Raw genomic sequence first — 17,450 nt, forward strand, 5'->3', positions numbered from 1 at the left:
CCCAGGACAGTATATCCTAGGAATGTCATAGCCAGCTATAGTGAAGTCTGCTATTAGATCTAGGAAATACTCTCAGGCCTTCAAATCCCAGCTGAGTATTTGGTAGAGTACCCATTGGTGAGTAGTTCAGTATCCTGTGCTGGGTTTGTTTCTTCTGTGAAGTGGCAGCTGCCTGTCAAATTTTTATCAATTTTTTGTATGGACATCTTCAGTATTAGGCACGTTTGGGAGGGAGCCATAGTATCTGCTTTAATGGATGTTTTTCCGAAGTTTTTTTTATCCATCACTTGGACTATCCTCAAAGACAATAGCTAAGGTGATCTTTTGTCAAAACATAAGTTAGATTGTATCATACCTCTGTTTAAAAGTTTCTGGTACCTGGCCACATTTCTGAGTAAAAGCCAAAACTTTTCCCTCCATCCTAGTCTTTCCCCTTGCCCATTTTTCTCTAGCTACACTGGATTCATTGCTGTTCTTCGTACATGTTACATACGCTTTGCTTAAGAGCCTTTACATTTATTGTTCCTTCTGTCTGGAATATTCCTTTCTTATGTATTGGCATGGCTCATACTCTCACTTCTGATAGTGGTTCTCAAATATTAACTACTTCATGAAACAATCTAAATTCCTATCCTTCCCCAATATTATTAGCACTACCATTTTCCTTTATCCTGCTCTGTTTTTTGCCTCCATAGCACTTCTAGTATATTGTGTAATCTACTCCCTTTGCTATAATGCAGTATCCATAAAGAGCTATGAGGGTAGGAATTTCTGTTTGTTTTATTCACTGATACGTCCCCAGCACCTAGAACAGTGCCTAGCAAATAGTTCGTATTTGATAAGTAGTTGTTGAATGAAGATGGCATGTAGATACATTTGAAAGAGGCATGTAGATACATTTTTAAATCTATAGGTTAGATGATTAGATATCATTTAATATTCTTTAGTGGAGAAGGCAATGGCAGCCCGCTCCAGTACTCTTGCCTGGAAAATCTCATGGACGGAGGAGCCTGGTAGGCTGCAGTCCATGGGGTCACGAAGAGTCGGACATGACTGAGAGACTTCACTTTCACTTTTCACTTTCATGCGTTGGAGAAGGAAATGGCAACCCACTCCATTGTTCTTGCCTGGAGAATCCCAGGGATGGGGGAGCCGGGTGGGCTGCCATCTATGGGGTCGCACAGAGTCGGACACGACTGAAGCGACTTAACAGCAGCAGCAGCAGCAGCAATATTCTTCAGGGGCTTACCCGATGACTCAGTGGTAAAGAATCCACTTGCCAATGAAGGAGATGAGGGTTTGATCTCTGGGTTGGAAAGATCCCCTGAAGAAGGGAATGGCTAGCCATTCCAGTATTCTTGTCTGGGAAATCCCATGGACAGGAGAACCTGGCAGGCTACAGTCCATGGGGTCGTAAAAAAGTCAGACACGACTCAGTGACTAAAGAACAACAATATTCTTCTTCTGAATTTACCCTCCTGCCTTTTTTACTTTTGATAAAACAATACATGTATGTGCCACACCTTTCCTTCCAAGCTAAATGTCATTTCCAGTCAAAGTTGGAAATTGGGGGCAGTTGCAATAGAATATGAATTTCACTTGCAGTGTGTCTAGAATGACTTCTGCCTGAGATCTTGCAGATTCTTCTTCCCTTTCTGTTGATGTGATAATAAGAAAGGGGGAGAGGACTGCACAGTTTAATAACTTAAGCTGTTCCTTCCTTCTATTATTATGGAAACGTGGTATTGTTTACCTTTAAATTGAGGTTTGTATTTTAACGTAACCATGAGGCAGTTCTGACCAGATCTCTTAGAATGTCTTAGGGTTATGATGTGAGCCACCAAATTTTGAGCCTGTAATCCCTCATAGAAACAGGTTTTGTTAAATTGATTCTGACCATGGTCTTTGATTCTCCAGCTCACATTTGTAAATCCTTGACTTTCTCACCTCCTGCCCAACCAGGTATCTCAAAACGACTACTTTTTGTGCTTAGTCGCTCAGTCATGTCTGACTCTTTGAGACCTCATGGACTGTAGCCCACCAGCCTCCTCTGTCCATGGGGATTCTCCAGGCAAGAATACTGGAGTGGGTTGCCATGCGTTCCTCCAGGGGGTCTTCCCAACCCAGGGATCAAACCCAGATCTCCCGCATTGCAGGCAGATTCTTTACCATCTGAATCACCAGGGAAGCCCAAACAACTACTATAATTGACAAATTATCCCAGTGATTGATAGTTCTCTTTCATTTTACCTATGAATCAAAACACCTTCTGGTTTTAGTTGGTAAGTGTGGTCTTCAGCTGAGATTTTCAAAATGCTGACTTATGTATTACTAAGTTATAACCTCACACTTTTACACAGAAAAATTTATGTTAATTGTGCTGGATTGATTTCAAGATGTAATACAAATATAAATCTGCCTGATAATCCATATTTAGAGAAATGACATTGGAGATGACTTGCTAGCTATTAGCCATGTGCTTTAATTAAAAAGTAGAAATGTATCTCTATTTCTCCATTAGTTTGTTATAATTTTTTTTCTTTTTTCCTTAGGATATTAGCTGCAATGAGATTCAGGTTCTTCCTCAACAAATGGGAAAATTACAATCACTTAGAGAGCTAAATATAAGAAGAAATAATCTTCATGTGTTACCAGATGGTAAGATGCTCACTGTTCTTACCCACATGAATAAGAGAATAACTATACAGAATTTAATTAAATTATTTTTGTTTCTGAACAGAATTAGGAGATCTTCCCTTAGTCAAGCTGGATTTCTCTTGTAACAAAGTGACCGAAATTCCAGTTTGTTACAGGAAGCTGCATCATTTGCAAGTAATAATTTTGGATAACAATCCTTTGCAAGTACCACCAGCACAGGTTTGTAATTTAAAATGATGATACTTGCTTCTTTTATTTTTATTCAAAATTATATGTTTCTGGTAAATACAAAAGCATCAGAGTTAGGAGTCAGTTTGTTTTTGAGGTATTACTGTCAAAAGTGTTTTTTCTGGGAAGTGGCTTTTTCACTTTTGTAGGAAGTTTAGCTTCATTTCTAGAGAATAGGATTGGGATAACCCAGATACCACCTTTCTGCTTGTGAACGGATAATTCTGCTTGTTTGTGTTATTTTAAAAGGATAGACTAAGGATTCTCTCTACCTCTGTCCTACTCAGGTTTATATTTACTTGAGATTAGTTGTGTGATGGATTGGAATACATTTTTAGCACCAATAGGTGGGAAAATGGCTGTCTGAGGAGGCCTTACAAATAGCTGTGAAAAGAAGAGAAGCAAAAAGCAAAGGAGAAAAGGAAAGATATACCCATTTGAATGCAGAGTTCCAAAGAATAGCAAGGAGAGATAAGAAAGCCTTTCTCAGCGATCAGTGCAAAGAAACAGAGGAAAACAATAGAATGGGAAAGACTAGAGATCTCTTCAAGAAAATTAGAGATACCAAGGGAGTATTTCATGCAAAGATGGGCTCGATAAAGGACAGAAATGCTATGGACCTGACAGGAGCAGAAGATATTAAGAAGAGGTGGCAAGAATACACAGAAGAACTGTACAAAAAAGATCTTCATGACCCAGATAATCACGATGGTGTGACCACTCACCTAGAGCCAGACATCCTGGAATGTGAAGTTAAGTGGGCCTTAGGAAGCATCACTATGAACAAAGCTAGTGGAGGTGATGGAATTCCAGCTGAGCTATTTCAAATCCTAAAAGATGATGCTGTGAAAGTGCTATACTCAATATCAAATTTGGAAAACTCAGCAGTGGCCACAGGACTGGAATAGGTCAGTTTTCATTCCAATCCCAAAGAAAGACAATGCCAAAGAATGCTCAAATTACCACACAATTGCACTCATCTCACACATTAGTAAAGTGATGCTCAAAGTTCTCCAAGCCAGGCTTCAGCAATATGTGAAGCGTGAACTTCCAGATTTTGAAGCTGGTTTTAGAAAAGGCAGAGGAACCAGAGATCAAATTGCCAACATCCGCTGGATCATTGAAAAAGCAAGAGAGTTCCAGAAAAACATCTATTTCTTCTTTATTGACTATGCCAAAGCCTTTGACTGTGTGGATCACAATAAACTGTGGAAAATTCTGAAAGAGATGTGAATACGAGACCATCTGACCTGTCTCTTGAGAAACCTGTATGCAGGTCAGGAAGCAACAGTTAGAACTGGACATGGAACAACAGACTGGTTCCAAATAGGAAAAGGAGTACGTCAAGGCTGTATATTGTCACCCTGCTTATTTAACTTATATGCAGAGTACATATGAGAAACGCTGGGCTGGAGGAAGCACAAGCTGGAATCAAGATTGCTGGGAGAAATATCAATAACCTCAGATATGCAGATGACACCACCCTTATGGCAGAAAGCAAAGAAGCACTAAAGAGCCTCTTGATGAAAGTGAAAGAGGAGAGTGAAAAAGTTGGCTTAAACCTCAACATTCAGAAAACTAAGATCATGGCATCTAGTCCCGTCACTTCATGGCAAATAGATGAGGAAGCAGTGGAAACAGTGAGAGGCTTTTATTTTTTTGGGCTCCAAAATCACTGCTGATGGTGATTGCAGCCATGAAATTAAAAGACGGTTACTCCTGGGAAGGAAAGTTATGACCAACCTAGACAGCATATTAAAAAGCAGAGACATTACTTTGCTGACAGAGGTCCGTCTAGTCAAGGCTCTGGTTTTTTCTGTGGTCATGTATGGATGTGAGAGTTGGACTATAAAGAAACCTGAGCACTGAAGAATTGATGCTTTTGAACTGTGGTGTTGGAGAAGACTCTTGAGAGTCCCTTGGACAGCAAGGAGATCCAACCAGTCCATCCTAAAGGAGATCAGTCCTGGGTGTTCATTGGAAGGTCTGATGTTGAAGCTGAAACTCCAATACTTTGGCCACCTGATGCAAAGAGCTGACTCATTTGAAATGACCCTGATCCTGGGAAAGATTGGGGGCAGGAGGAGAAGGGGATGACAGAGGATGAGATGGTTGGATGGCATCACCGACTCAATGGACATGAGTTTGGGTGGACTCCGGGAGTTGGTGATGGACAGGGAGGCCTGGCGTGCTGCAGCTCATGGGGTCGCAAAGAGTCGGACACGACTGAGTTACTGAACTGAACTGAACTGAGGTGGAATCATAACAGAAAGAAAGATTCAAGTTGAAAAGTATTAATCCTACTTTTTTGTTTAGTCGCTCAGTCATGTCTGACTCTTTGCAACCCCATGGTCTGTAGCATGCCAGGCTTCCCTGTCCCTTACTGTCTCCCAGAGTTTGCTTACTCATGTCCACTGAGTCGGTGATGCCATCCAACCATCTCATTTTTTGGTGCCCCCTTCTCCTCCTGCCTTCAATCTTTCCCAGCCTCAGAGTCTTTTCCAATGGGTTGGCTCTTCGCATCAGGTGGCCAGAGTTTTGGAGCTTCAGCTTCAACATCAGTCCTTCTGGTGAATATTTAGGGATGATTTCCTTTGGGACTGACTGGTTTGACTTTTAGTTTGAGAATTAAATTCATGTGGAATCCACTAAAATGATAGTAAAGGAGTACTGCTGCTGCTGCTGCTAAGTCGCTTCTGTTGTGTCTGACTCTGTGCGACCCCATAGACGGCAGCCCACCAGGCTCCGCCATCCCTGGGATTCTCCAGGCAAGAACACTGGAGTGGGTTGCCATTGCCTTCTCTGAGTAAAGGAGTACACTAAACTATAAACCCATGAAGACAAAGATTGAGAGAAAAGAGGACAGCAGGGGAGAGATGGCAACAGAATTTTGGAAAATAGGTGAAACAGTGGTAACTAGGATCTCCACTTACACTGCACAAGAGTATATGATTGAGGAGGCACATGGTAGTGAAATGCCAGCCTGGACTCTATTTCCAAGCTATGTACCCTGGCACTGGTCTTGTATACATCCAGAAGAGTTGCCTTTTTTTCTCTTTTCCTACAAAGGTGCATTCCACTCATTGCAAACGAGTGACTTTTTTGTCAATTCAAATACTAAAAGCTGGCTGGAGTCCTGGTAGTAGCTACCATAGCAGGATGGGGAAACCCGAAACCTATGTCTGATATGGGAGAAGACAACAAGAAGCGAGTTGATTTTACTGTGTTAAATCTGGGAATGGCTCAAGTGTTTCTTTGGTGATTATTGAATGAAACATGTAACTAAATACAGGGATGAAAGACTGAAAACAGGAAGGTTTGTAGAATACCTAAGACTCTGCTATTGAATAGAACTTTCTAAATAATGGAAATGTTGTATCATCTGTGATGTCCAATACTATCGTTGTTCATTTGTTCAGTCATGTTGGACTCTTTGTGACCCCATGGACTGCAGCATGCCAGCCTTCACTGTCTTTCACTATCTCCCAGAGCTTGCTCAAACTCATGTCCATTGAGTCCGTAATGCCATCCAAACATCTCATCCTCTGTTGTCCACTTCTTCTCCTGCCTTCAGTCTTTCCAAGCATCAGGGTCTTTTCCAATGAGTTCACTCTTCACATCAGGTAGCCATGTATAGGAGCTTCAGCTGCAGCATCAGTCCTTCCAATGAATATTCAGGGTTGATTTCATTTAGGATTGATTGGTTTGATCTCCTTGCTGTGCAAGGGACTCTCAAGAGTCTTCTCCAAACCACAGTTGAAAAGCATCAATTCTTTGGCGCTCAGCCTTCTTTATGCAGTGAACTTCCAGTTGTTCAAGCTGGATTTAGAAAAGGTAGAGGAACCAGAGATCAAATTGCCAACATCCATTGGATCATCGAACAAGCAAGAGAGTTCCAGAAAAACATCCACTTCTGCTTTATTGACTATGCCAAAGGCTTTGACTATGTGGATCAAAACAAACTGTGGAAAATTCTTAAAGAGTTGGGAATACCAGACCACCTTATCTGCCTCCTGAGAAATCTGTATGCAGGTCAGGAAGCAACAGTTAGAACTGGACATGGAACAACAGACTGATTCCAGATCGGGAAAGGAGTATGTCAAGGCTATATATTGTCACCCTGCTTATTTAACTTATATGCAGAGTACATATGGGCTGGATGAAGCACAAGCTGGAATCAAGATTGCTGGGAGAAATATCAATAACCTCAGATATGCAGATATGCAGATGACACGAACCTTACAGCAGAAAGTGAAGACCTAAAGGGCCTCTTGATGAAAGTGAAAGAGGAGAGTGAAAAAGTTGGCTTAAAGCTCAACATTCAGAAAACTAAGATCATGGCATCTGGTCCCATCACTTCATGGCAAATAGATGGGGAAACAGTGACAGACTTTATTTTCTTGGGCTCCAAAATCACTGCAGATGGTGACTGCAGCCATGAAATGAAAAGACGCTTGCTTGTTGGAAGAAAAGTTATGACCAACCTAGACAGCATATTGAAAAGCAGAGACATTACTTTGTCAACAAAGGTCCATCTAGTCAAGGCTATGTTTTTTCCAGTAGTCATGTATGGATGTGAGAATTGGACTGTGAAGAAAGCTGAGCGCCGAAGAATTGATGCTTTTGAACTATGGTGTTGTAGAATACTCTTGGGAATCCCTTGGACTGCAAGGCGATCCAACTAGTTCATCCTAAAGGAGATCAGTGCTGAATATTCATTGGAAGGACTGATGTTGAAGCTGAAACTCCAATACTTTGGCCACCTGATGCGAAGAACTGACTTACTTGAAAAGACTGTGATGCTGGGAAAGATTGAAGGCAGGAGGAGAAGGAGCCGACAGAGGATGACATAGTTAGATGGCATCATCGACTCAATGGACATGAGTTTGAGCAAGCTCTAGGAGTTGGTGATGGACAGGGAAGCCTGGCGTGCTGCAATCCATGGGGTCACAAAAAGTTGGACTTGACTGACTGAACTGACCTGAACCGAACTTCTTTACAGTCCAACTCTCACATTTACACATGATTACTAGAAAAACCGTAGCTTTGACTAGATGGACCTTTGTCAGTAAAGTAATGTGTCTCCTTTTCAATATGCTGTCTAGGTTTGTCATAGCTTTTTTTCCAAGGAGCAAGTGTCTTTTAATTTCATGGCTGCAGTCACCATCTGCAGTGATTTTGGAGCCCATGAAATTAAAGTCTGTCACTGTTTCCATTGTTTCCCCATCTATGTGCCGTGAAGTGATGGGACCGGATGCCATAATTTTAGTCTTTTGCATGTTGAGTTTGAAGCCAGCTTTTTCACTCTCCTCTTTCACTTTCATCAAGAGGCTCTTCAGTTCCTTTTCGCTTTCTGCCATAATGGTGGTGTCTTCTGCGTATTTGAGGCTATTGATATTTCTCCTAGCAATCTTGATTCCAGCTTGTGCTTCATCCAGCCTGGCATTTTGCATGATGCACTCTATATATAAATGGAATATGCAGGGTGACAATATACAGCCTTGATGTACTCCTTTCTCTATTTGGAACCAGTTTGCTGTTTCATGTCCGTTTCTAACTGTTGCTTTTTGACCTGCATAGAAGTTTGTCAGGAGGCAGGTCAGGTGATCTGGTATTCCCATCTCTTTAAGAATGTTCCACAGTTTGCACAAAAAAGGAAAACTACAGGCCAATATCACTGATGAACATAGATGCAAAAATCCTTAATAAAATTCTAGCAAACAGAATCCAACATCATATTAAAAAGATCATACATCATGACCAAGTGGGCTTTATCCAAGGAATGCAAGGTTTTTTTAATATCCGCAAATCAATCAATGTAATACACCACATTAACAAATTGAAAGAAAAAAACCATATGGTTATCTCAATAGATGCAGAAAAAGCCTTTGACAAAATTCAGCATCCATTTATGATAAAACCCTCCAGAAAGCAGGAATAGAAGGAACATATCTCAACATAATAAAAGCTATATATGACAAACCCACAGCAAACATTATCCTCAATGGTGAAAAATTGAAAGCATTTTCCCTAAAGTCAGGAACAAGGCAAGGATGCCCACTTTCACCACTACTATTCAACATAGTTTTGGAAGTTTTGGCCATAGCAATCAGAGCTGAAAAAGAAATAAAAGGAATACAGATAGGAAAAGAAGAAGTAAAACTCTCACTGTTTGCAGATGACATGATCCTCTACATAGAAAACCCTAAAGACTCTACTAGAAAATTACTAGAGTTAATCAATGAATATAGTAAAGTTGCAGGATATAAAATTAACACACAGAAATCCCTTGCATTCCTATACTCCAATAATGAGAAAACAGAAAGAGAAATTAAGGAAACAATACCATTCACCATTGCAACAAAAAGAATAAAATACTTAGGAATATATCTACCTAAAGAAACAAAAGACATATATAGAAAACTATAAAACACTGATGAAAGAAATCAAAGAGGACACAAACAGATGGAGAAATATACCGTGTTCATGGATTGGAAGAATTAATATAGTGAAAATGAGTATACTACCCAAAGCAATCTATAGAGTCAATGCAATCCCTATCAAGCTACCAATGGTATTTTTCACAGAACTAGAACAAATCATCTCACAATTTGTATGGAAATATAAGAAACCTTGAATAGCCAAAGCAATCTTGAGGAAGAAGAATGGAACTGGAGGAATCAACCTGCCTGACTTCAGGCTCTACTACAAAGCCACAGTCATCAAGACAGTATGGTACTGGCACAAAGATAGAAATATAGATCAATGGAACAAAATAGAAAGCCCAGAGATAAACCCACGCACCTATGGACACCTTATCTTCGACAAAGGAGGCAAGAATATACAATGGAGAAAAGACAATCTCTTTAACAAGTGGTGCTGGGAAAACTGGTCAACCACTTGTAAAAGAATGAAACTAGAACACTTCCTAACACCATACACAAAAATAAACTCAAAATGGATTAAAGATCTAAACGTAAGACCAGAAACTATAAAACTCCTAGAGGAAAACATAGGCAAAACACTCTCCGACATAAATCACAGCAGGATCCTCCATGACCCACCTCCCAGAATATTGGAAATAAAAGCAAAAATAAACAAATGGGACCTAATTAAAATTAAAAGCTTTTGCACAACAAAGGAAACTATAAGCCAGGTGAAAAGACAGCCTTCAGAATGGGAGAAAATAATAGCAAACGAAGCAACAGACAAACAATTAATCTCAAAAATATACAAGCAACTTCTGCAGCTGAATTCCAGAAAAATAAACGACCCAATCAAAAAATGGGCCAAAGAACTAAACAGACATTTCTCCAAAGAAGACATACAGATGGCTAACAAACACATGAAAAGATGCTCAACATCACTCATTATTAGAGAAATGCAAATCAAAACCACAATGAGGTATCATTTCACACCAGTCAGAATGGCTGCTATCCAAAAGTCTACAAGCAATAAATGCTGGAGAGGGTGTGGAGAAAAGGGAACCCTCTTACACTGTTGGTGGGAATGCAAACTAGTACAGCCACTATGGAGAACAGTGTGGAGATTCCTTAAAAAACTGGGAATAGAACTGCCATATGACCCAGCAATCCCACTGCTGGGCATATACACCGAGGAAACCAGAATTGAAAGAGACACATGTACCCCAATGTTCATCGCAGCACTGTTTACAATAGCCAGGACACGGAAGGAACCTAGATGTCCATCAGCAGACGAATGGATAAGGAAGCTGTGGTACATATACACAATGGAATATTACTCAGCCATTAAAAAAAATATATTTGAATCAGTTCTATTGAGATGGATGAAACTGGAGCCTATTATACAGAGTGAAGTAAGCCAGAAAGAAAAACAACAATACAGTATACTAATGCATATATATGGAATTTGAAAGATGGTAACGATAACCCTGTATGCGAGACAGAATAAGAGACACAGATGCATAGAACAATTTTATGGACTCTGAGGGAGAAGGTGAGGGTGGGACGTTCTGGGAGAATAGCATTGAAACATGTATATTATCATATGTGAAACAGAACACCATTCCATGTTCGATGCATGAGTCAAGGGCTCAGGGCCGGGGCAATGGGATGACCCAGAGGGATGGGATGGGGAGGGAGGTGGGTGGGGGGTCCATGAAGGGGACCACATGTAAACCCATGGCTGATTCATGTCAATGTATGGCAAAAACTATTACAATATTTTAAAGTAATTAGCCCCCAACTAAAATAAATAAATTTATTAAAAAAAAAAAAGAATGTTCCACAGTTTGTTGTGATCCACACAGTCAAAGGCTTTAGCATAGTCAGTGAAGCAGAAGTAGATGTTTTTCTGGAATTCTCTTGCTTTTTCTATGATCCAGCGGATGTTGGCAATTTGATATCTGGTTCCTCTGCCTTTTCTAAACGCTGCTTTGAACATCTGGAAGTTCTTGGTTCATGTACTGTTGAAGCCTGGCTTGGAGAGTTTTGAGCATTACTTTGCTAGCATGTGAAATGAGTGCAATTGTGCCATAGTTTGAACATTCTTTGGCATTGACTTTCTTTGGGATGAGAATGAAAACTGACCTTTTCCAGTCCCGTGGCCACTGCTGAGTTTTCCAAATTTGCTGGCATATTGAGTGCAGCACTTTCACAGCATCATCTTTTAAGATTTGAAATGGCTTAGTTGGAATCCCATCACCTTCTCTAGCTTTGTTTGTAGTGATACTTCCTAAGGCCCACTTGACTTTGCACAGCAGGATGTCTGGCTGTAGGTGAGTGATCACACCATCGTGGTTATCTGGGCCATTAAGATCTTTTTTTGTATAGTTCTGTGTATTCTTGCCACCTTTTCTTAATATCTTCTCCTTCTGTTAGGTCCTTAACATTTCTGTCCTTTATTGTGCCCATCTTTGCATGAAATGTTCCCTTGGTATCTCTAATTTTCTTGAAGAGAGCTCTAGTCTTTCCCATTCTATTGTTTTCCTCTATTGCTATTGAGTACTTGATATATGGCTAGTGTGACTAAGGAACAAAGTTTTCTATTCAATTTTATTTTGATTAATTGAAATTTCAACTGTTTTACATGACTGGTTGTTAATATATTCAACAATGCAGGTCTAAGTTTGCACTGATTTTTGCCTAAGTCTGCAGCTACATGACTTCCCCTCCCTTGCCTTAGCAGAACCCTAGGCTTTACCCTGAGGAGTAGGTGGATTCTCTCAGAGTCTCTTCCTCAACTCATCAGCGAAATGAGAATCTTTCCTTCCCTCAGCATAAGCCCAGAGTTTACTCTTTAGAGCAGCACTGTCTATTAGAACTTTCTGTAATGATGGAAATGTTCTATATTTGTACTGTCCTATATGGTAGCCACAAGTGGGTATTGAGCATTTGAAAGTATATAGTGTGACTGAAGAATTGCATTTTTAGTTTTATTTAGATTAAATAACCACACGTGCCTAGTGACTGCTATATTGGAAAGTGCAGCTGTAGAGAGATTCAACCAGAGTTAGGGGCTGCAGGTACAGCTATGGGCACGAATGAGATTCCATACTGACAACAGTGAATGCATACATACTGAATGTTGGCATTGTCAGTAGACTCCTCTTGCTTGGCTCCCAGAATGCTTGCAGCCTCTCTTATGTGACTTAGGATGGATGATTTCTCTCTTGGTTGACTGACTGAACTAGGAGAAAAGACCTGTAGTTATACTGATCATTGGCAGTCCCCTGAAGCACTGTACAGTCACGATCTGTTCTCTAGACATGGGCTGACCATTGATAAACTTCTCCTTCTTGCATAGAGCTTCCATTTGACTTCTTATCATTTTTCTTTTGAAAATGAACAGACAGCCATAGATCACTAGACATTGTAGAAATAATTTCTAACATGGAAGACAGAGACTGAAAGGCTTCCATGAAGACAAAATGGGTCACATTCATAGTGGTGGTAATCAGAATGACTTCTCAGCAGCAGCATGGGGAACCAGAAGATGTTAGAATGATGCCTTTAGTGACTGAAGGAATATTCCCAAATTTGTAAGGTCAAACTATCAGTCAATTGTAAGATAAAAAAAAAAAAAACAGTTTCAAACATGCAAGATCTCAGAAATTTTAGCTGTTGTGCACATTTTACTAGAAAGTCAGTAGAGGGTGTACTATATCAAAATGAAGGAGCAAATTAAGAAGAATTCTTCATGTCTAAGATAGACTGGTATGCATGGAGCTGGAGTCTAGCAACCAATCAATTTGGTGGGGGAAGGGTTGTCTCCCAAAAGAAAATAGAAAAAGAATAAAGAAGTTGATAGCTGACTTGATGTATTTGTCAGTATGGAGAGACATTTTACAGTTCTGTCAGAGTCAGGAATGAATTAGTAATAGGCATACAGGAAATTATCAGTTCAGTTCAGTTGCTCAGTCGTGTCTGACTCTTTGCGACCCCATGGGCTGCAGCACACCAGGCTTTCTTGTCCATCACCAACTCCCGGAGCTTACTCAAAGTCATGTGCATTTAGTCGGTGATGCCATCCAGCCATTTCATCCTCTGTCGTCCCCTTCTCCTCCCTTCTTCAATCTTTCTCAGCATCAGGGTCTTTTCCAATGAGTCAGTTCTTCACATCAGAAAATTATACAAAGGCGATCAATGGGGCAAGTAGTCACTTTAGGAAAAACAAAAACTTACAAGAGAAGGGAAGTGAATCTAACTAACCTCAGTGGTTCAACTGTGACTACTTTCTTGATCATATTGTTGTAAATACTAGATTTTGATTTAATGAAAAATTGTGACATAGATGTAATAATAGCAAAGATTTATATGGCACTTACCATGCTCCAAGCACTGTATTGAAAATGCTTTACATGCATTCACTCATTTCTTATAGCAACTCTATAAAATAGGTACTGTCATTATACTTCATTTTATATAAGAGAAAACAGAGCTGTAGCTGTTTCCTGTCTTTTCCAAGGTCACATGACTAGCATGTGGTAGAGCCTGATTTCAAACCAAGTCAATCTTAACTCCAGAGTTCATGTTCCAACCGCTATGTTATGCTTCTAAAGAGTGAGGAAGTATGTTTATATGAGTTGATAGGGATTGGTGATGGGAGAATGGTGGTTTGATGATATGTGATAGTGGTGGTGATCTCATGCAGATGGCAGTGAGAGTGGCTTGAAGCAAGATCTTAGTTCCCTGTCTAGGAATTGAACCTGTGCCTAGAGGCTAGAAGCAAAATTTCCCTGGCTCTTGCCCCTGTTTGAAAGTAAGAATGTTTCAAGGAGACAAAAACTGGAAAAACAGGTACATAGTTTATTATTAGAGACACAGCACTTCCCTGGTGGCTCAGACGATAAAGAATCTGCCTGCAATGCAGGAGACCCAGGATCGATTCCTGGGTTGGGAAGATCCCCTGGAGAAGGGTATGGCAACCCACTCCAGTATTCTTGCCTGGACAAGCCCACGGACAGATGAGCCCGGTGGGGTACAGTCCATGGGGTCGCAAAGAGTTGGACACAACTCAGCGACTAACATATACAAGTCGGAGAGCATATAGAGAAACAGTTTGTTTAAGACAGAAGCAAGGCAGAGATACATACCTGGAGAGAAAGTGTATGTGGCTGACCCCGAGCACTCCTCCCACCCCACCCCCCCGCCCACCAATGAGGAGGAGCACACCAGCCCTAAATCACTCATATAGGGCACTTTTTCCGAGCCTCCTCTGGCCAGTCATCTTGCTTTTGCCTGGCTCTGAATCCCTATTTCGTTTAACTCAGGGTCCTCCCCTGTGCATCTCTTAGCCAAGTTGGATTCCAAAGGCAAGGGCTTCTAGGAAGAAGAGCATATTATGGTCTGGTGCCCCCTCCCTTCTCTGACCTACTGAGGAACCTTTCTGCACATGTGTAGTCAGAGAGGCCTCTTTGACCTTAAGAATGAGAAATATGTGGTCCCTTTATCTTTTATCCAAGTTCAAGCAGGACTCAGTTCCTCCTTGTTCCTGCCATTATCTTTATCTTGAAGTATCTGTCCACAGGGGACAGATTTCAGGTGCCCAGCCTGGGGCTCATCTATCTGGTACGTCAGTGGTAGCGATAACACAAGAAATCTTGAGTCCCCATCTTCCTTAGTAAGACCTCTATAAATCTATAATTGAAAGATAAAAAATACCACTAGAACCATGTTATTTATAAATATGAAGGTAAAAAGCAAAAACCAACTGAAAGAGTTAAATGTGGGGACTGGGTCTTAGAAATTAAAAGGAGTGGAACAGGGGATTAATTTTTTGTTAACTGTTTTATAATTCTCTTTGATTTTAAAACTGTATATGAATTATGATATAAATTAAATTTACAAAAGAGTAATTTATCACCATTTAATTTGGAAATAGATAATTTTTACAAATTTGGATAGATAATAGGATACATTTTAATTGGTAATATATTTATATTCTAAAGCACAAACGGTTTACATTTTCCTTTTAAATGAAATTTTTCAGTGGTCAGGTCAGATCTGGTATCTATTAGATTTATCTAAGAACCGTTTTTCCTTTCTACTTGAAATGATAATTACGTTTTAATGTGCTCTTTCTATTGTTTTCTTTATTGATTGTTTTTGTGTGTTGCTAGGTTATGTGCATCCATAAAACAACATTTTCTATTCTAAATTTTGAGAAATACTTATTTGATAACATTTATGGTGACTGCAGTTATCCTTTGTAAAGCCAACTTATTGTTTCCCTACTGCTCACTGTCTATCTTTTTTATATAAAATACTTTCTTTCACACAGTATCTTCCCCCTCATTATTCTTTTTCTTTATTGCCAATGAAAATAACTTTCCTGAATATTATATTAGTTGAATTGACCATTTAAAATTTTGTTTTGTTTTATTTTAAGTGGCTTACCATCATACCTTTCAACAAATTTATCCTGTATTTGCATTCTTTTGATTAACTTTCTTCCAGTGTTTAGACTTAGTGGTTCTGATGAGGTTACCTTAAAAAATTACATGGGTTATTTTTTTCCCTCTGTTCTTACCACTACAATGAATATATTTCTTTTCTTTTTTTCTAGTGAAGGCAACTTTTATGAATTATAAATTCTATATTGTTTAGTGGTTTGTACATTGTGTTTTTAACAAAATAGTTCAGGGAAATACATAAAAATTAACTTAGTTTTTTCTAATAAGAACAGAGACCACAGTAGTTTTAGTTATTGTCAGTGCTGTCAGATTTTTTTCACCTAGTGTCAGAATTACAAAGTATTTAAATATGTAAAGTATCTATCATGATTGTTATAACTCAGAGTAATTTGAAGTTATTAAAATTTATTACTAATCTGGTAAATGACTTTATACTTGGAACTATAATCTTACTCTATTATTTATTGACAGATATGTTTAAAAGGTAAAGTACACATATTTAAATACTTAAATATCCAAGCGTGTTGCAGAATGGATAAGAAACCAGATTCTCTGGATCTTCCATCATTGAGTAAAAGAATCCCCTCCCAACCTCTCACAGACAGGTAATGTAATATTCTGATTTCATGACAATGATGTCTTCTCTCTATATATAGATGATATTTGTTTATCTTGAGTGAACTGAATATACTTAGGATGATTGGTCCAGTGTTAAAATCAATAATTAGCTGAAGTGAAATATCACCATCATAGAGTGAACCTCTGATAGTAGAATAAATTTGGAGTTTTCTCAAAAAATTTATTATTAAAGCTTTTAGTAGTAAAATGTAAAGTAAAATGTACTTCTGACATTCTAGTACAGAAGAACTAATTTCTCAGCACTTGACATCTGTTAATGTTCTCCTGTGATCACTGTGGTGTACATTTGTAATAAGTAGAATTTGACTTGGATCTGAGGTTAGTGGAAGAGTCAGACATTTGTGGTTACCTTTCACCTCCATTTTCTTGATGCATTTCTATATGGATATTGTTTGATTCATTCCTATATGGATCAGAGATAATTTATCATTGATATTCTGTTTGATATTGGTATTTTTTCCTCAAAAGGTTTTGAAATGTTAGGTTTGATATTTTGTTTTTAATTCATCCTTTTGAGACATAGATTGGTCTGAAAGATTTTATGAAAACACAACTCCATCCAATAGTATGGAAAATAATTTGGAGTGGGATGAGACTATACAAAGGGAGACTGTCCCTGACTAAAATATTTAAAGATTTGTTATTGTATTTGTGGCATAGTTTAGACTACATGGAATACCAGCATAGTAAGTATTATTGTTAACAGTGCAAGTTCTTGAATCCAAAATAGGATTTTTCTTAAATATTTTTGTTGCCTTAGAATGATTAAGTATCTGAGCCTTAAATTTAGTTGCCAAAGATTAGTTTGCTTAATATTACAAATGATAGTAGACCAAACAATTCTACAAAAATTAGAATTAATTCATATACTAATCTCTATTAGTATGGTTTTATATTTATTTCAAAATTACTTTAGTAATGACATTCATTATATTAGTCATTTATTTATTTAAGTTGAGTGCCTACCAGTAGATTCAAGGTTTGTTGAATTACATATTGGCCTTGGCCCTCATGGAGTTCACATTCTAGT

At 39.0% G+C, this 17,450-nt stretch overlaps 1 protein-coding gene across 4 annotated transcripts in view; it reads left to right on the forward strand.

Moving 5' to 3' along the window:
- Nucleotides 1-17,450, forward strand: part of LRCH2 (leucine rich repeats and calponin homology domain containing 2) — a 101,299-nt gene that overhangs the window by 38,159 nt on the left and 45,690 nt on the right. For all 4 annotated transcript variants that reach the window (XM_081567856.1, XM_081567854.1, XM_081567855.1 and 1 more), the window contains exons 4-6: nucleotides 2,553-2,658; nucleotides 2,741-2,877; nucleotides 16,253-16,386. In XM_081567856.1, the coding sequence (XP_081423982.1) occupies nucleotides 2,553-2,658; nucleotides 2,741-2,877; nucleotides 16,253-16,386 (377 nt within the window). The remainder of the gene's footprint in view (nucleotides 1-2,552; nucleotides 2,659-2,740; nucleotides 2,878-16,252; nucleotides 16,387-17,450) is intronic.

The sequence above is a fragment of the Giraffa tippelskirchi genome, chromosome X (assembly GCF_054371585.1).
Source record: "Giraffa tippelskirchi isolate mGirTip1 chromosome X, T2T-mGirTip1v1.2.pri, whole genome shotgun sequence".
In the NCBI taxonomy this organism is placed as follows: domain Eukaryota; kingdom Metazoa; phylum Chordata; class Mammalia; order Artiodactyla; family Giraffidae; genus Giraffa; species Giraffa tippelskirchi.